Genomic DNA, 19,223 nt, shown 5'->3' on the forward strand with positions numbered 1-19,223 from the left:
CACCAAAAAAGAAGTTACTTTTTAAGATCTCAATTTTTATAACAGCCCTGTGAGATAGGCACTTTGATCAACCCATTTTGCAGATGGAGAAAGTGAGACTTAGTAAGGTTGAGCAAGATCACATGGCTGCTCAGCTGTGAGGGCAGGATCTGAACCCAAGCCCCAGACCACTGGCTGTCGACCACTCTGAGTTTTGAACTTCTGTGCAGTTGTCACTCCTGTGCTGCCTGAAGTTTCCTCTCCTCACCACTAAGGCGTGCGCACTGTCTGCTTCTACCCCCCCCTTTCCGTCTAACTCAATTAGTTTCCTAGTTCCGATTACCTAGTAACAATGTACCACAAACTGGGCAGCTTAAGAAAACGGTAATTTATAGTCTCCCTCCTGAGGCCAGAAGTTGGAAATCGAGGTGTGAGCGGGGGTGGTTCCTTCTGGGGCTCCAAGAGAGAATCTGTTCCAGGTGTCTCCCGTACCTTCCGATGGTTTTGCAATCCGCGGAGTTCTTGGCTTGCAGAGGCATCTCCCCATCTCTGCCTCCGATGTCACACGGCCTTCTCCGTGCGAGCCCAAATTTCCCTCTTAGAAGAACACCTGTGACTGGATTTGGGACCCACTCCAATCCAGACGACCTCCTCTTAGCTTGATTACATCTGCAAAGGCTCTGTTTCCAAACAAGGCCACATTCACAGTTTCCGGTGGACACGAATTTTGGGGGCACTAATTCATCCCCGTGGCACCTATCAACAGAGGAAGAAGTCGTGGAACATCATCCCAGGAAACACAGGCAACCCTAACAAAGAATGAGGTGAGTCATTCCAGGCACACGGAGAGATCTGAGCCTGAGGTTGCGGGAAAAAAGCAAGTCTCAGAACAGTAAGCTGACTATGAAGTCTCCCTTGGAAAATACACACGGAAGACATCCCTTACGTTTCCCACATACGTACGCGTGTCAATGCGCACACGTCTGAACAGACTCAGGCCATACCGACAAGTACGGTTACTTTTGTGGCCGGTCGTTAAGAGGCCTCTTTACCATAACCTGTGAGGTTTTCATTTATTAGACGAGAACGCATTCGTGTACTCACGACGAAGTTCAAGTTCACACGCTTTCGGAGGGCAGGCACCCTTTGCCCCTGTGCGGTTCCCTGCGCTGCCGCCCTCCCGCCAGCAGGGGCGCCGCCTCACCCGCCCCGCGCAGCGCGCCGCTCTCGGCCCGGAAGTCCCGCCCCGGCCGGAAGCCGGGCGTCCGCGCACCCCGGAAGATGGCGGCGTCCAGGGGCACGGGAGTGCCGGGCCGCGGGGGCCGCCGCGGGCGCGTGGCCCCCAGGAGGCACGGGGGCGGCGGGGAGGGGGCCCTGAAGCGGCTGAGGCTAGCAGTGGAGGAGTTCGTGCAGGCCACCTCCGCGGGCGGGCCCCCCGGCGGCAGCGCGCGGCTCCGGGCGGAGGGGCGCGTGCGCCCGGGCGGGAGGAAGAGCCGCAGGGAGCTGAGGAAGGAGAAGCGACACCTGAGGAAGGCGCGCCGGCTGCGGAGGGCAGCGGGCCCCGCGCAGGGCCCAGGCCCGAGAGAAGACGGAGCCGGGGGAGCGATCCGGGGCGGTCCCTCCGGGGCGGACGGGGATGAGGGCGTCCGGGCGCCCCCACGGCGGACCCCACGGCCTCCCGAGCACCTGCGCCCTCGCCCCGCCCCGGCCGAGGCCGCGCCGGCCGGCGCCCAGGCCAAGGGTCCGCCCGGGAGGACCGGGCCCGCCGTCGCCGCCGCCGCCGCCGCCGCCCGGAAACGAGCGCTGCTGGCGGCCAACGAGGAGGAGGACCGGGAGATCCGGAAGCTGGAGCGCTGCCTCGGCCTGAACAAGCGCAGGCGGAGGGGCGACGCGAGCTGCGTGCCGCTGAGCTTTGCCCGCGACGGGCTCGACTACATTCTGGGAGCCCTGGAGTCTGGGAAACATGGTGGCCTGTATGAGAGCAGTAGTGAGAAGGAGGAGGATGCCGGACAGACTCTCCCCGAAATTGAGGACGAGAGTGACCCCGAGGCCGGAGGGGAGGAGGAGCAGGACGAGGACGAGGACGAGGACGAGGACGACTTGGTAGAGGAAGAGGAGGAGCAGGACGCAGAGGCGGGAGTGCAGAGCGAGGACGAGGACGTAGAAGAGGAAAAGCGAAAAAAAGCCAAAGAAGTGGAAGGGAGAGCCAAGGAGAAAAAGGGGAAAAGGAGAGTCCATTTTGCAGCAGATGAAGAAAGGAGAGAAAATTCCTCAGAGCATGTTGACACAACAGATCAGGTATCCTGTGAACAATCTAAGTTTTCTGGGATGTCTCTCAAGATAACGGGTAGGGGCAGAGCGTGGGACAGCGGTGACACAACTGATGTATTGATGATTGTTTGAGCTGAGTGTGGGTAAATTGGGTTATTGTATTATGTCTACTTTTATGGTTTTAAATTTCATGATAAAGAGTTAAGGGAGAAAACATTTCTAGAGACCTTTTTATCCCAGGGATTTAATGGCCGTTTCCAGCGGTTGTCCTAAGGGGACTGTCTCCTTCATTTGGTGTTTTCTGCCTCAGTCTCCAAACCTGACTTTGACTCCCCTCCCCATTTGCTTTGTTCCGGCCTCTGGTGTGTCCTGAGGACAGCTGTACTCCTGACTCGCCTCTGCCCTCTCCTCGTTCTTTTCCTGTCCAGCGGCTCTGGAGTGAATCTTCTGAAACACAAAGCTGACCTTGGATGAGGTCTCACATTAAGGACAAGTTCAGAATCCGTGATGTAGCAGTCCAGGCCTTCCCGGCTGGCCCCTTGCATGTTAAAACAGCTTCCCGTCAGTATGCACCTTGAAGGCGAAGGCAGCCACATGGAATTGCCTGTGTTTCCTTTTCCACACCTCACTATTTCAGCATTCTGCCTCTTAATATGTTATTCCTTCTGTCTACAAGGCCCTTCCTCCTTTTCTCGCTGTTTGTGTTCTTCTGTTAATGTCAAACGTCTCTGGGATCCTCCCCATCTTACGTATATGAACTGTCTTCATTTCTGTCCCTGGTGCCTTAGCACCTGGCGCTTTGTGAGCCATCCCTAAGTACTGTCGGTTCCTCTCTTAGGACTTTATCTTTGAACTACTCTTAAGTTTTCTTTCACAGTCTGTTGAGGTGTAATGGACATACAGTCTGAACTAATGGGTGTCTCAAGGGTAACAGTTTTTTGTTTTTTGTTTTTTTTTTGTGAGGAGATCGGCCCTGAGCTAACATCCGCCAATCTTCCTCTTTTTTTTTTTTTTTCCCCGCTGAGGAAGACGGCCCTGGGCTAACATCGGTGCCCATCTTCCTCCATTTTATATGGGACGCCGCCACAGCATGGCTTACCAAGCAGTGCGTCGGTGTGCGCCCGGGATCCGAACCAGCGAACCCCGGGCCGCCGCAGCGGAGCGCGCGCACTTAACCGCTTGCGCCACCGGGCTGGCCCCGGGTAACAGTTTTTATGTTACATTAATGTGCTTTCTCCAACTGAGTTTAAACTCTAAAACAAGGATCATACCTTACAAATGTTTGTCTCCTAAAGGCTTGTCACTTAGGTGCCCAGGGCCAATGATAATGATTTGTAACCCTCCCAGTTGATAATCTAGGGAATACTGAGCAGTGAATTGATTTTGACTTTATCGTGTAAGTTTAGATATTAGTTTTGAACAAGTTTGAAATTATTTTAGAACACTTTCCCTCCGAAACTGGTGATGGTCGTGTACTGCCCTGCCTGCCATAAATTAAGCCTGGGCACAAGCGTACAGTAATAGGGCTGTGTTGGGCAGATGCGAGAGGGCACGGCCAGATTTGAAGAACTACAGAGGGAAAAACACGATGATGAAATGTATTGACATTAACGTAAATGATGACAGCCAGCAGACTGGTGCGTGGAGTACTCATCCAGGACATACCAGGCACTCTGAATATCTGGTATTTAATCAGCAGCAGTGGTCAGTAGCTACAGCTTCTACCAGTTCTTGGGAATTTAATATCTAAATGTGACTATAGCAAGGGAAAAAGGGGGATTTGTTCAGTATAAATTTCTTGTAATTTATTTCTGTCCTTTCAAGCAGAGTCTTTGTGAAAATGGTGAAAAGTACATCCCGCCTCATATGAGGCGAGCAGAGGAGACAGTGGATGCCCAGAAAAAGGAAGAACTAGAAAGGCTAAAGAGACACATCAAAGGTCTCATTAACAGGTGACCTGGCAGCGTTGTTACATTGTGTCACTTAGAGAGATTGTCTCTTTTCTAAAACTATAAAAACTACCCCAGAAAGTAAACCGTAAGTGATGGGGGCCTGGGAGTGCAGCTGTTGGTTGGCTGCTTTCTGTTCCTGTCTTGATGCAGCCAGACCGACCTTGAAAAGCCCGCCTTTTCTGCTTGGTACTTTGAATCCTTTGAGTTTGAAAGCAACGCAGGCGCACATGTGGTTATTCTGAGAAGTCCCAGGAATGGGGCGGAGTTGTGGTCAGGCCCAGGAACAGTGGTAGCAAGACCGGTCCTCCTCCCTGCAGAGGGGAGTTCATGGCCTGAGGGTGACGCTCTGGGTCAGGAACATGGTCTATCCCCATTGCTCATTACTCACGTTTGTACGTGTGCAGCTCTATGCTGCGCCTCACAGAGGATGCTTTGGGTACCTACCCTACACTCAAGGCAGAACTATCTCAGCACACACGGCTCTCTTGTGATATGCTTTTATGGTCACCCCCCATTCCTTTTTTTTAATATTTCTCTTTAATTAAAACAGTGTTTCTGTGGTGCATTCTGGAATTTTATCAAACATGTTGCTTTAGTGTTCCGTGTTAGCACACTGAATCTTCCATGTACATATACATCCTTCTCTCCCCACCCTGTAAACCAAGCAACCTTTTCTCTGTGTTAGGAACTAAAGGTTTTTATGCCAGCAAAAAAAATGGAAAAGTTGGAATTTTTTCCAACAGCACATACTGATGTGTTAAGGGTGGTTCCCTGCCTCTCCCTGGGGACATCAGGTCGGGGTACAGTGAAACATCCTCATTACAGTCTCAGTGGTCCTAAAGAGAGTCCTGTGTGTGCTGCTCTGTGGCCACATTTCGTCTGGAAAGACAACGGTTACATTATTTCAAGGTTCCAGATGATTATGTGTTATGTAGGGTATATACTGGGTTATGGGGGCAGGATAAGAGTTGTTCATAGGTCAGATGTGTCCATAAAATAGGATGTATTGGTAGTATTGAAAACTTTTCCATTTTTTTAAATTGACCTAAAAAATACTTCTTAGTTTGAGACATTCTTGCTGCCCTGTCTTTACCACTGTCTGCAGGTTGAGTGAACCGAACGTGGCCTCCATAAGTGGACAGCTGGAGGAGCTGTATATGGCCCACAGCAGGAAGGACATGAATGACACTCTGACGGGCATCCTCATGAGTGCCTGCGCTCCAGGCACACCCGTGCCCAGCAGGCTGGTGATGGAGCATGTCCTCCTGGTCAGCATTCTTCACCACACGGTCGGGATCGAGGTGGGCCTCCCTTTCCTCCAGGCTGTTAATGTGTCTGAATGGTGCTTGTTTTTTGTTTTTTTTTTTCAGTGAGGAAGATGTGCCCTGAGCTAACATCTGTGCCAGTCTTCCTGTATTTTGTATGTAGGTCGCTGCCACAGCGTGGCTTGACCATGGTCTAGGTTCACGCCCAGGATCTTAACCTGAGAACCTGAGCCACCAAAGCAGAGTGTGCCAAAGTTAACTACTACACCATGGGGCCGGCCCCTAAATCATGCTTGTTTTAGTGATAGGCCTGATAAGGTCGATACTACTTCGTCTACATCATATCACTCTAAATGGCATTCCGTAAATAACCTGATTTTGGTCAACTTCTGCTTTTGTGTTGGGTCCATTCTGGCACGTCTTTATTATTCATTAGTTTATCTCTCTCTGGACTGACACCTTGGACCTGCCTTCATGTTCTTTGTATTCCCCACTATAACGTTGACTGACTCCAGATGTTCAGGATACAGGGCTTTGTGTGGTCTCACTGCTGCAGTATTCGTATTGGGTGGGAGGTCGTTCCTTCATAAGTAAGAAGGCCACCAGAATGTGACAGGGCCTGGGCTTGGAGCCACCTGGGCCACTGCCAGGTAGGCCACAGACCTTCCCATGTCCTCGTCTGTTATTGGGGCTGCAGCACCTTCCTCGTCAGGCCCTTGTCAGGATTAAATTGGATGACGTATGACGTTTGTAAGGCACTTCCACGGTGCCTGGTGCCCAGTAGGTGATGTCCTTGCCTGATGGGGTTAGTGTCACAGTCACCCGCACTTCTGGGGTCCTCTTCTGTCACCCAGTACGGTGGAATCATAACCTTCCCCATCAGTATTCCATTCCCTCTGTGTGGCTGATTCCTGGGTTGTGAGGGAAGTTGGTGTGATACAGGAGTTTACACTGAGGCAGGTGAGTGGATGGGTGATGATGCACACCAGGCTTACTTTTCCCAGATGATATTTGTCTTCCGTAGAAGAACCTGTTGATCGCTTTGGATCTTTACGTGGTACAATATCTTTTAACATTGGTTTTTAGTTTCTTTGCCTTGTGATAGCCCTCTTCCCAAGAACAGTCCTCCGCAGCAAAGCGTGGCTGAAGGGCTGGTCCTGGTGTGAGTCTGCACACTTGCTGTTTTTGTTACGTTGGGTCCTTACAGCCTCCCAGCAAGATCAGTAGGGAAGATATTTATTTAACCCCACAGTGCAAATGCAGCAAAGCCCTGAAGAGCTGCGTCGTGTTCCCAAGTTCCCGTGCCGAGTGCTCTTTGCCTTGTTTTCAGCTCCTAGGTCGGCCCGCTGTCTGCCACAGTGCTCCTCATGCACACTCAGTTCCTGTCTCTAGTATTTGCTCTCAATCATAGTCTTAAAATCATCTGGAGTCTTAGAGACTGGGCCTGTCCGGAGCTTACTTTAAAATGCACAAATTTCCCAAAATGAATCCTCCTTTGCGAGTTAGAGGTTCTGCAGTGAGAGCAGTGTGTAATGTGGGGAGGACACTGCCTGTGTCCAGAGCACGGCTCTGCCGCTCACCAGCCGTCACCTGGCGACCTCTACCTCCGTGTCCTCCTCTGTCGAGTCGGTTTAGCGAGTTTTACGTGTAGTGAGTGTCTCCAGGAGCCTGGCCCTTGAATGTGCTCATTAAAGGTTAGTTATGATTAACTTCTGCATGATACGGAAGGATGTTCTCACGTTGAAATTCTCCTCTTCCTCCCACGTTCTCCTCACTGGCCTTTCCTGCCACTACAGGCTTCATTGCTCTTTGTAGAGAACCTTCTGAACCACGTTTTCCTCATCTAGCAGTAGTCACGTTGTGGGAGTTTTGAAAGATGGAGACTCTAGTCCTCCTGGGCATGGGGAGGTGATGACAGAAGAGAGGGGCGTAGGCCCCGAGTCTTCCGGGTGGCAGGACTCTCCTCAGCTACCGCTGCACCGGCTATTTAGGGCATCGCTCTTCTGAAGTAACTATTTTATCTCTAAGAGCTGTACTCACTCTCACATACGACGCTGGGTCCTGCTCTTTGTCAAAGTGTAATGGGATCCCTGACGCTATTCCTAGTGCCCCGTGATGGCGTGATCCAGTGCTGTTATAGGGCTCTCTTAGTGCACCCCGTCCTCCTGGGTCATGCTGGAATACTTCATGATCAGCATGGTCTCAGTACAGGCAGTATTTCGTGGAGTTAGAGTAAAGCTGTAGACCATGACCACCCACAATATCAGGAGTTCACTGGACTTGAAATGAGATTACCTGTCATTTAAACCTTCACTAATAGCATGAAAGACAGCTGAGATGAGTCGTCCAGGGAAGTCATCATGGTACTTGAGCTAATGACGCCCCCTAAAACTTGTGCCAGCGTATGATGAGCTCTCTGGACTCTGGTTCCATTAAACTTCTTTCGGTTCTATAACGAGGAGAACATCCTCACGGGAATTCACGGAAGGAGAAAAGTGAGTTACAGAGACCATGGTGTCATTACTGAATTGCTTCTGAGTCATTTAAAAATCAAAAATCAGGTCTATGTAGGTTTGTGTTAAAAGCCCCACGTCAAAATTAATGTATATGCTTAAATAACTTGAACAAAATGAATATTAGTCTTCTTTTTAAATGTTATTTTGTTATATTTTATTTTAAAAACATTAAATGGAATCTAAAATTTTGATATAATTAAATAATTCTGTTCATGTGATTGAAAGCATACCTGAGTATATTTTATGTCTGAATTTTCTTGATGTCTGCAGAATTTTAATTTTTTTTAAGTTATATTTGAACATAAAATATAGTGGTCAAATAGGTCCTCAGGTTTATTTTTAGTGAAAGGGCTTGAATTGGGAGTTTACTGGTTAAATTTGTTTATTAAGTCTCAGGTCTTTAGAAGCTGAAGAAGACGTCCAGTCTGTCAGAGCTGGCCTCCATGAAGTCGCGGTTGCCTGCTGCCCATCTGGCACCTTTCCTGGTTTCTTGTAGCATTTATTTCTTGTGGTTTAGCAGTGATCTGTGTGTACTTTCCCATTACACTGTAACCTGTCTGGTTGCTCTCATCTTTACCCACAACCTTAGCTACCCCTCATACTTCTCCAAGTATCCTCATGCTCCCTGCACGTGCTGCGGTTCAAGCTTAGTGAGTCTTAAACTGATTTTATCCAGCCCCCGCTAACCTGCTCTTCCTCAGAGATTCCTGGTCCAGTCAGAAGGTCTATCATCTCCTGTTATCCAAGTGTTTAATCTTTCACATCCAGTGACTGGTCACACCTGCTGGTTCTGTCGCTGGGTCACTCTCGTGCCCAGTCTTCCTTCCTGGGTCCAGCATGGCTGCGTTGACTCAGGTCATCATTTCTTGACTGGAGTGTCAACATTACTGCATGCCACTACTGTGTTCCTGCTTCCGTCTGCTCCCTCCAGTCTCAGCTTGAGCTTGAGAAGTGAGTCTTGTTAGATACTAGTACATTTTTAGAGATACAGATGCCTTCTTAACATTTTTAACAATTTTATTTTTCCAAGGAACCAGAATGGCAGCTGGCCAAGAAATGCCACCCTGTTGATTTTGAAGACAAGAGGGTGTGCTTACAGTGAAGGTGTGAGTGCTGTGGCAGATTGCTCTGTGTGTCATTGACTGCTTAGTGTCCTCCCACGTGTAGAGCACTGTACACACAGGCTTATATTTTTAAAGTTTACGTCCGGTTGGAGTTTATATCCTATCATGTGTATATTTTACGTGTTAATGTAAAAAGTACTAATTCCATGTACATTCAAGTTTGTTGAAAGAGGAAGAAGGGTCTCTGAGAAGAACTTGGTAACGTTTGATTTTTACATGTTTGCAGTGATATCTTTTCTGTCTTCTCTGTCCAGGTCGGCGCTCACTTCCTGGAAGCTGTGGTGAGGAAGTTTGATGACGTCTATAAAAACGGAAGTGAAGGCAAAGAGTGCGATAACCTGTTTACCATCATTGCCCATTTGTATAACTTCCATGTAGTACAGTCTCTCCTCATCTTTGACATTTTGAAAAAGCTTATTGGAAGTTTCACAGAAAAAGATATTGAACTGATCCTGTTAATGCTGAAAAACGTGGGCTTTTCGTTGAGAAAAGATGATGCTTTGTCACTTAAGGAACTGATTGCTGAGACCCAGGCCAAGGCCAGTGGGGCGGGCAGCATGTTCCAGGACCAGACCAGGGTATGAGTGCGCCACTTGACCTGCTTCCTAAATGCTCACAAACTGACCAGAACTTAAAAATAAGTATTGGGGTAAATATTGCGTTTCATTTCCTAATGATCCGTGTCATCTTCTGCATTATCTGATTTTATGGCTTTATCTTTAATATGTGAATGAACCTTGTTTCTTTACTAAGAACTCAGATATCTATTTTGTGAATTTAAGAATCGATTTATTGAACATTTATCCATTTAAACAGTGTTAACTGAGGAAGGCCATGTGGTGTGGGGCCAGGTATCAGCCCGCTTGGCTGACTTCTGGCTCTGCTGCTTGCCAGCAACGTGACCTGAGTCTTCCAAGCCTCCCTGTCCCCATCTAGAAAATGGGGGCTAATCGTGGTTCCTACCTCGTTTGCTGTTCTGCGGGTTGAGAGGTACCATGTTGAATGCTCAGAGGTCAAGTTTAAAACACAAAAGTTGGCAGAGACAGGAAGTAGACTTGTGGTTGCCTAGGGCTGGAGGAGTTGGGGGGATGGGTTTGGAGTTTCTTTTGGGGCTGATGAAAATGTTCTAAAGTGGATTATGGTGATAGTTGCGCAGCTCTGAATATATTAATCGTACATTTAAGTGGGTGAGTTTTATGGTATGTGAATTATATCTCAATAAAAAGTTAGCATTTAGGGAAATCTCAGAGAAGGGTTTATGGGAATTCTTTGTACTGTTCTTGCAACTTTTCTCTAAGTATGACCTTTCCAATTTAAAGGTTTAAAAAGGCCAGGAGTGGGGAAGAAGTTGAAAATAAAGTGGAGAGGAGGGGGTAACTCAGAGCAGGTCCCTGGGAGGCAGGAGAGCCACAGGTGATCGGACAGGAAGGGCAGTAGCTGGACGGTGATGGGAGGGCAGCTGTGGAAGGAGGGGTCAGCGGTGGTGGGAAATGGGAGAGAGAACTAAGATGTGGAGGTAGTGTTCAAGGTCCAGGTGAGGTCAGATGGTGGATTTATATTAAAATGTCCTGTGGCCCCGAGCAAGATGTTCAAGTTAGTGGAGACCATTTGCCTGAAGACCATCTCTGATTTATCATCAGCAGTGATGACCATGTGCACAAAGTTGCTTTATTTCTTCCCAAGTTGAAGGGTCAGTTGTTTAGACAGTTTGAAATGATGTTTTTTTTCTTGTTTTCTTTTCTTTTTTAAGATTCGGTTTATGCTAGAGACGATGTTGGCACTGAAGAACAATGACATGCGTAAAATTCCAGGGTATGATCCTGAGCCTGTAGAGAAACTGAGGAAATTACAAAGAGCTTTGGTAAATCACTCTTACTTCTAACTTGTTTTGAGCTTCCGCATCTACATGAACCCATCACGAAAATCTAGAAGGTGGTTGGAGCCAAGCTGGTTAATAAGAGTTCCAAGATATCGAAAGGAAACTTCATGTTTCTGTGGGAGACCCTCTGAGTGGTCCGTGTAGGGAGGAGTCCCTGTGAGTTAAGTGTCCCCCACACTGAGCCTGTGGTGCTCTTCTCAGCTGCGTGATAGAATCTTCTCATTGCTTTGAAAGAGGGCCCGGGCAAGTGTCCCGCCCAGACCAGTGAACTTAACTCCCCGGGTGTTCCTAACTCAGGGCCATAGCTGAGACCCAGTGACCTCCCCAGTCAGGGCAGGTCCTTCAGCCCCAGTCTTTGGTCAGACCCAGAATCGTTGACCCCAGCAAATCCCAGGCTCCTCCTGGTCACGTTCTTACCGCCAGCCCAACAGAGCTCTGCTTGTGGCCTCTGAGCCTCTTCCCCTCGTGTGACACTTTGCGATGACAGTGGTATTTGGAGTGGTAGACCCACATACCTCCAACACAGATACTGGGAGTTTACCTCTAACTTTGGTGTTATTCCCAGCAGGTTAACTGTCCCAGTTGTCAGTGACTCATCACAGTATTCAAGCACCGAAAATGCCATTATCAGAAAAAGGAAAAGCCCGGGGATGATCTCAGTACAGACTATGAACCAACTGAAGCGTTTCATCGGCTCCGTTTCTTTCACTCAGGTTCGCAATGCTGGCTCAGCTACGGAAACTCAGCTCCGCGTCTCCTGGGATGGTGTCCTGAATGCTGAGCAGACCGGGCGCTGGTGGATTGTGGGGTCTGCGTGGAGCGGAGCCCCGATGATTGACAGCAGGCAGCAGAAGATCCCGCAGAAGCAGCTCGTAGGGACGGTATGAAACCCCGTGCTCACTGCTACCAGGCGTGTCATCCGTGTCCCCCACGGCATCTCCCTGGAGTAGCGTCCTCATTATTTGTTGGATGGCTATCGAGGTGTACGGACATGACTTTATTTGAAGATCTTATAGAGATTGCTCTTGTTTTGTGATATAATTTAATTCAATTTCTGTTGTTTCTTTTTAAAGGATTTTTTTAAAGTGTACATGTACCATAAAAGACTTAGAAGTTGAATAGAATGAGAGGAATGTATGAAAATCAGAACGCTCATGTTGCAGATACCAGTTCTTGAGACGCAGAAACATTGTTTTCCAGGAGACGTGGCTTGTGATCCATTAACTTCAGACTTCAGATTGTCAAAATTCTGTGCACTTTTTTGTGTTTTATTTATTATTAACTAAAGTCCATATGTTATTCAGATTTCCTTCATTTTTCCCTAATACCTTGTTCTGTCCCAGGATCCCCCATCTCACTTCCTCATCCTGGCTCTTCTGGCTGTGGCCACTTACCTCTTATTATATTTCATTGCGGCTTAGGCTGACAGATCGCACCACTGCTGAGAAGTCTTCCAAATCAAGTGGCTTTCTCCACTGGTGGCTTGCTTTGTCCCTTGCTATTTTCTTCTCTTTGTGTGGGGCTGCCCAAGAATAAAGATTTAGCATTTACATACATATATTTACATATAATTTATAATTATACATTCGTCAAGCCACAAAATTATACACGTTATTTTTTAGAAGCTTCAGTAACTACACCAAACCAAAGCAACAAATTTCATTGAGACGTATGTATGATCTGTGCCTCAATCGTCCCTCTTTTCAGGTTAGTGCAAAGATATTAGAACTCGCCCGAAAGCAGAGAATGAACACCGATGTCAGGAGAAACATATTTTGTACAATAATGACGAGTGAAGATTTTTTGGACGCATTTGAAAAGCTTCTAAAGTAAGCATTTGTGTGACCGTTTTGACTTACATTTAATTAGATGTTGTGGAAGAAATAAGTGGAGGTGACTTGTGCATTTTGGAGGATTAGTCAGCGCTGCTGGGGAGCGGCTGGGCTCACCCTGTCCCTCCCGCCCTGGATCCAGGTGTCCCTGTGGTCAGCACTCTTGCTCCTACCGATTGGCCACTAGTAGATTAGAACATTCTGTGATATATTGTGATTAAAAGTGTTAGATGCCCAACTGATAATTCTCAGTGACTGTTGGTTGTCATGAATTGCTTAAAATCTTCATATTAAAGTAGTCCTTGTAATTACTTCTGAATTAAAAACTTCCTGGTGTAGTTTCTGTAATTAGTTGTGACAAGATTTAAAAGGTAACTGTGTACTTTTACAAAGTTCTTCTGAACAAATTTCATATTAATTAATTTTGTTTGTAGTTCAGAGTGAAATATAGGGGAGGTATTACAGGACTGCAAACGCTTGTCCACACTCAGCGCTGTGCACTGAGGATGGGTTTTGCTGTGGATAAATTGGACCATGAGTTTTGGAAAAGAGAAAGTAAGTGTGATGGCGAGATCCTGACTGTGAGGCTCGAGGCTGAGTCCTGCGTCCTCTTAGTCGGGGCCGGTTTCAGCCTTTTATAGCTGACATAGGGCTCAGATCAGGACGTCCCCCCAGGTTTTGCCACTTTGTTGGAAACACTGAGGCCGGAGAGGTGGGAGACAGGGCCGGGCCTGGAGCTCCTGTCTTGTTACCCCACCTCCTCTGCTTTGCCCAGTGTTGGCCAAACTGCCAGGCAGGATGTGTTCCTCTGAAAGATTTCTGCCTTAAAGCTTTTAAAACTTGGCAAACTGAAGATTTCTGAGTCATTCCTCTTTCTATTTTATAGGCTTGGACTTAAGGATCAGCAGGAGAGAGAAATAGTTCATGTTCTCATGGATTGCTGCCTTCAAGAGAAAACATACAATCCTTTCTATGCATTCCTGGCTAGCAAGTTTTGTGAATATGAAAGGAGGTTTCAGGTAACTTAGAAGGCCCTGGTTACCCATGTTTTCTGTAAACATTCTGTCGGGCTCAGCCCGTCTGAAATGAGTGCCCAGAGTGAGGACTCTGTCCTGGTCAGAGAGCTGTGTGCAGTGGGTCAGTCACCGTCCACACCTGCTGCAGGCCCACCTTCACAGGAGCAGGTGGGCACAACTGGAGTGACTGGGGTCCAGAATGTCCTCCATGTCGCCTTTCCATCACAGATGAGGGAGTTTCATGGCCCGGTTAACCGGTGCAGTGCCTCCTTGGTTTTATACTGCATCATCCTCGTCTAATGTTTCTGCTGGTTTGAGAGAAGAAACTACAACAGAAAATTATTGTCAAGGTATTTCAAACCACTGCCTATAGGAAAGAGAGTGTAGTTGCCCCTAAAAGTCTTGATTCACTTATTTGTGAGTAAGTGAATATGTAGAGTACCTTTAGGTTATATTCTTAGTGATTTATTCTTTGCATTTTAGCTTTTTTCCTTCTTTTTAATTGTTATATTAGATGACTTTCCAATTCAGCGTATGGGACAAATTTCGGGACTTAGAAAATTTGCCAGCTGCTAATTTCTCTAATTTGGTTCATCTGGTGGCCCACTTGTTGAAAACAAAATCACTTCCACTTTCCATTTTAAAGGTTTGTATGATGTATGAAATTATTAAAAGCAATGAAAATGATAGTATAATTGCTTACATTTGGTACCTTAAAAAAATCATTTCCTTAGATTCTGACTTACCTGAGGAATGTTTCCATTATCATAGCCATCATAGAAAATAGCCAGATTAGGATACATTTACCTGGTAAAGTAAGGCACAGTGTCAGTTGTTCTGCTCATCTAAGTGAACCTGTTTGGGGTCTTGGGGTTCATGTGCAGGTCCTAATTACAGACCCCACACTGGCCGCTGACAGGCTGGCAGGGATATGGGGAGACGTAGGAGCCGGCCTCCTTAGAGCTGTGGTGCTGGCGCTTCGGCTCTTTCTCCCTGTGCTGCCGGGTATTTTAAAGCAGTGGTGGAATGCGGATGCCCTGATGTGGGTCTGGCGTGGACACAGGAAATGGGGTTTGAGGCAGCCAGCAAGGCCTGGGCAGTGGGACCACTGGGGTCTGGGTGTCCTGAAAACACGGACCATGAGAGAACCTGAAGGTCAGAGAGTTCGGGGCCTGGACTTCTGAGCCTTCTCCTCCCTGATCCGCAGGACAGACTGCAGCTACGGTTTCCTCTTTCTGTTTGTGCATGCGTTCTCCAGGGCACTTATGCAAGTTGCTCTGATGCCTCTCTGGGGTGCGGTGTTGGATTTTGGCCGCTGTACTGAACATGAGGGCACTGGAATATTATACCACATTCCAAAAATGGGAATAATTTAAAACATGGAGAGTGCGTGCCTTCTCATTGCTGGAGTAAATCTTCGGTTCACTCGAGTTTTGAGCTCAGAATGGAATGGGACCCAGTGTGTCCCTCAGATGCAGTAGAGGCATGGAGAACCTAGACATGATGTCCTCGAAGCCAGCTGCCCCTGGGCCCCAGCCCTCCCCCCTTCGGAGGCCCCTCTTGTTCCCAGGCGGACTTTTGTATCCTGTGCCTGTGTGTCTGCAGCAACACGGGATCTCGTTCTGCACGTGTTTAACCTCTCCTGGGCGATGTTATACCTTCCCATACTCGTAATGTCCTTCCACAGTTCTTTTTTTTTTGATTCATCGTGGGTTTGAAATTTATCCATGTTGCTATCTGTAATTCTATTCTCTGATTTTATTACTGCTGTATAGTATTCCACTGAGTAGGTATACTTTCATTTATATATATTTTCTAGCGAATATATATATACGTGCATGAATTAGTCCCTCCCAGATCTAAATTCTGTATATATGTGTGTACGTGTGTCTATATATTTATAGTTTTAATTAGGGAGTAGTTTCTGTAAGGCATGGAGGTAATATATGTTTCAATTCTAGAAATTAAGTTCCTGAGTCATAAGGTATACACCCCATACACTTTACTTCCACGGCCGACTTGCTCTCAGCAGTGGTGGCGTGCCCCTGCCGGCAGTGTGCAAGAGGTCCCGTGGCCCCACGTCCTTGCCACCAGCTGTTCCTGTTATAAAACTGGAAATAGCTTTACTTAAAGGGAGGGGGGAGTAATTCTTTACTCTAATTAACTGTATTTAGAAATCACTGAAAAAGTTGGCTAAGTCAGTGTAACTTGAGTTTTGTTTCCGTCCTGACTCTGTTAGGTAGTTGAATTCAGTGAATTGGACAAACCCCGAGTCCACTTTTTACGGAAAGTGTTATATATGCTGTTAATGGAAACAGAAACTGAAGACCTTGGTTTAATTTTTGCAAGGTATGTTTACAGTTTGTTTTGATAAAACATATGGGAAAGAGATGAAGAGAAATTATTTTCACTTATGTTGATTTATAAAAGCAAGGTGGTTGTACTTTATGTGTAGCTTAAAAAATCATTTTCAGTTTTAATTTTAAGCTAGTATCTTACACATTAGATTTGGGAAACGTGAGACTTGCCTGATGGCAAACTAATATGACTTCTAACACATAAGAGTGTGTTACGTTCTCAACTGAGAATTCTGTTTTTAAAAGAAACTAGGTTACTTTTAAAAGTAACCTGTTCGAGATTCCTAGAACTGAGATCTAGGAGAGACTGTTTTGTCCCTGATAAGGTTTATACGATTCCTTTCCAGAGTATCTGACAACCCGAAGCTGGGCATGTTGCGAGAAGGTCTGAAGCTCTTCATCAGCCACTTCTTGTTAAAGAGTGTGCAGGCCCACAGAAGCGCTGAGGAGGCCAGCGTGCTGAGAGAGAGAGCTGACCTCGCAGCCAAGTCTTTGCACAGGAAGGCTTCCTTGAGAATGTAGTCTCGGAGGAGGAGAGGAAGGGGTGGTCATTTGTCTGTAAAATGTCCTTTTTAAACCAAAAGGCCTATTGTTCTGCTGACTATGTGTAAAACCTTAGTGGAGCTATATCATGGTCTCTTGTATTTAAAATATTGTATTTGGAGGTAACTTTTGAATACGAGGTTATATTATATTTGTGTTTTAAACCGTTTTTAAATAACTATATATATGAGGTGGGGGAAAGGACAAGAAGGCAGGGAGGGGCAGACACGGGGCAGTGTTCTCTACATAACGAGACTGGGGTGTGGTGTGCAAGTGTGTGCACGCACACATGTGAGTGTCTTATTTTTTTAATAGACCAAATAAGCCACTAGAGGGTGCAGTTCTCATAAAAAGATTGATGCATTTTTATCTTTTTTCTATATTGGTTAAAAGTTCAAAAACCATCAGTTTAATGTGGCACCTGCTATTTAGTTGATTATTTCAAGTATTTGGAATGCAAGTGTTTTGTAAAAGTCAACAATCAACTTAAGCCTTGCAAATACTGGTACAATATAGTATATATGGGAGTTTTTCTTCATTACTCCTCCAAAATTCTGACACGGTGAAAGACGTTCTTCTCTGTTTGTGTCTGTCGCTTACACTCATCAACTCCAGTTGTAACGCGCAATCCTAAACTAATAGACGGTGGATGCTTCCCGAGTGCTGCTGGCTGCGCTGGGTTCCGGGAGGTGTGAACACACAGGAAGCAGAAGCGCCGCCGGTGAGGAGTTAACATCTGGTGAGAGGGACACCCTGAGTCCTACGTCCGGTACACTCTGCTTCTGAGAAGAGGTGAAAACGTCCTGGCATACTGCCATCTGCCACAGATTCACAAATGTCTGTTGTTTTTCCAGCCCTCAGAATTTGCTTCTCTCTCTTAAATGCTGCAAACTTGGTTTAACTGTCACCTTTAATTGTTGAAAAACGTCACCAAGATGTGAGTATAGGATAGTATTTTATATACTGCGTACACTCGCGTACCCTACAGCATACTGTCCTTCAAAGAGTGGCTGCCTTGCAAAGCTGCATGACCAGAGTGAGGTCACTCCTCTTCAGACTCCCCGTTTGTCACGTACTTTCAAATAGCATCTAACGTGACCCTACGGCAGTGTGTGTTTAGAAATCATCGTGTGAAGTCATAAATGTCTCTGTGTGTGTCCCTGAACTAATGGTTTAAGTGTTGAAGTGTGCAAGGCACGTAAGAAGGTCTTCTGCTAAGAGTGACTGCAGAACGACTAGAGACTGGGCTGGTGCTGGTTAGCCCTCCGTTCGGGAACCACCTCAGGCCACGTGCAGCCGCAGCCCTGTGTCTTCGGCCGTCTCTGAACTCAGAAGACAGAGAGGGAAGGCTGCAGGTGTTAGCAGCGCACTGTGTGAGAGGGGCTTTCGGTCAAAGCCGTCTGCTGGGTGGTGATGGGGTGTGAGAGATCAGTGCGGCTCAAGGTGCCTGCCCACGAGGACGAGGAGCCGGGCTAGCGCGAGCCGGCGCACGCTGCCTTCGTCCAGAGTCCTGCTCTGCAGAAGGGAGTGTCAGTTGCACCGGACAGTGTGTTTAGTGACAGTGGACTTAGTTCTGGTGCCAGCTCCCGTCTCCGAGTGTTCACAGACTGGCGGCTGGTGCGTGGACCACACCTGAGTAGCACTGAGGTAACTGAGTCAGAGTTAATTCTGGAAAAATGTCACTGCAGTGCTGCCATCTAACTTCATACGTAGCGTGGTCACTAAACCTTGCTGAGGTATAGATGAGCTCAGGCTGACTTCTGCAGAAGATAAACTTCTGTAAACTGGATCCCATTTTTATATTGTCCTTTATTATTAAAATAAAATGTCCTTCTCTCTGCCATGGGATATATTTATGACAATTCATTGCCTAAGTTTTGCATTTGTTATATGGAAAGTTATCCATAAATCTGTCCTTTTTAAGTGTAAAACCCCTTTTTAACAACAAGATATCATGGGTTATCACATGATAAGAATTATACTTTCAGATGTGTAAATACATCTTGACCAAAAGCTACTTGAGTTCAGAATTGCTTTTAAGTGCAGTCACGCACCACATAACAACATTTCGGTCAACAATGGACCACATGTACAGTGGAGCTCCCTTAAGATTAGCACCGCAGCCTGGGTGTGTAGTCGGCTGTGTAAGTACACACTCGAATGTTCGCACAGTGACGAAATGGCCTAACAACGCATTTCTCAGCGTATCCTGGTCATTAAGTGACTCCTGTCTGTAGACAGGTTTTTACAGTTTATTATAGTCATAATCTATGTTTGAACAACATTGCAAGATGCTCAGTGCTTGGCGTGTATGTGAATTTTGGGGCTTCTTGTGATGCAAGTTGAAAACGGCAAATGTATAAAATTTCTGAAAAGAAACTGTCTTTTGGGGCCGGCCCCGTGGCTTAGTGGTTAAGTGAGTGCACTCCACTGCTGGCGACCCGGGTTCGGATCCCTGGCGTGCACCGACTCGCTGCTTCTCTGGCCAT

At 46.9% G+C, this 19,223-nt stretch overlaps 1 protein-coding gene across 2 annotated transcripts; it reads left to right on the plus strand.

The window, feature by feature from the left end:
• The first annotated feature begins 1,260 nt into the window (after window positions 1–1,260).
• Window positions 1,261–18,582, plus strand: NOM1 (nucleolar protein with MIF4G domain 1). Of its 2 annotated transcripts, none has more exons than XM_058534145.1 (11): window positions 1,261–2,277; window positions 4,075–4,202; window positions 5,308–5,503; window positions 9,362–9,685; window positions 10,858–10,968; window positions 11,700–11,867; window positions 12,694–12,815; window positions 13,705–13,837; window positions 14,349–14,480; window positions 16,074–16,183; window positions 16,539–18,582. In XM_058534145.1, exons 1-11 carry the CDS (start codon window positions 1,261–1,263, stop codon window positions 16,711–16,713), a joined length of 2,616 nt encoding a protein of 871 aa, XP_058390128.1. In that variant the 3' UTR covers window positions 16,714–18,582. The 2 variants fall into 2 exon arrangements, with proteins under 2 accessions (XP_058390128.1, XP_058390139.1); XM_058534156.1 differs by having other exon boundaries at window positions 4,078–4,202.
• Window positions 18,583–19,223: the final 641 nt, after the last annotated feature.

Source organism: Diceros bicornis, chromosome 3, assembly GCF_020826845.1.
Source record: "Diceros bicornis minor isolate mBicDic1 chromosome 3, mDicBic1.mat.cur, whole genome shotgun sequence".
In the NCBI taxonomy this organism is placed as follows: domain Eukaryota; kingdom Metazoa; phylum Chordata; class Mammalia; order Perissodactyla; family Rhinocerotidae; genus Diceros; species Diceros bicornis.

Bases quoted from the DNA above. Each gene is read 5' to 3' on its own strand.
- NOM1 (XM_058534145.1), top strand. From the start codon at position 1,261: ATGGCGGCGTCCAGGGGCACGGGAGTGCCGGGCCGCGGGGGCCGCCGC. The intron at 2,278-4,074 runs GTATCCTGTGAA...TGTCCTTTCAAG, and splicing joins ATGTTGACACAACAGATCAG to CAGAGTCTTTGTGAAAATGG. The intron at 16,184-16,538 runs GTATGTTTACAG...ATTCCTTTCCAG, and splicing joins CTTGGTTTAATTTTTGCAAG to AGTATCTGACAACCCGAAGC.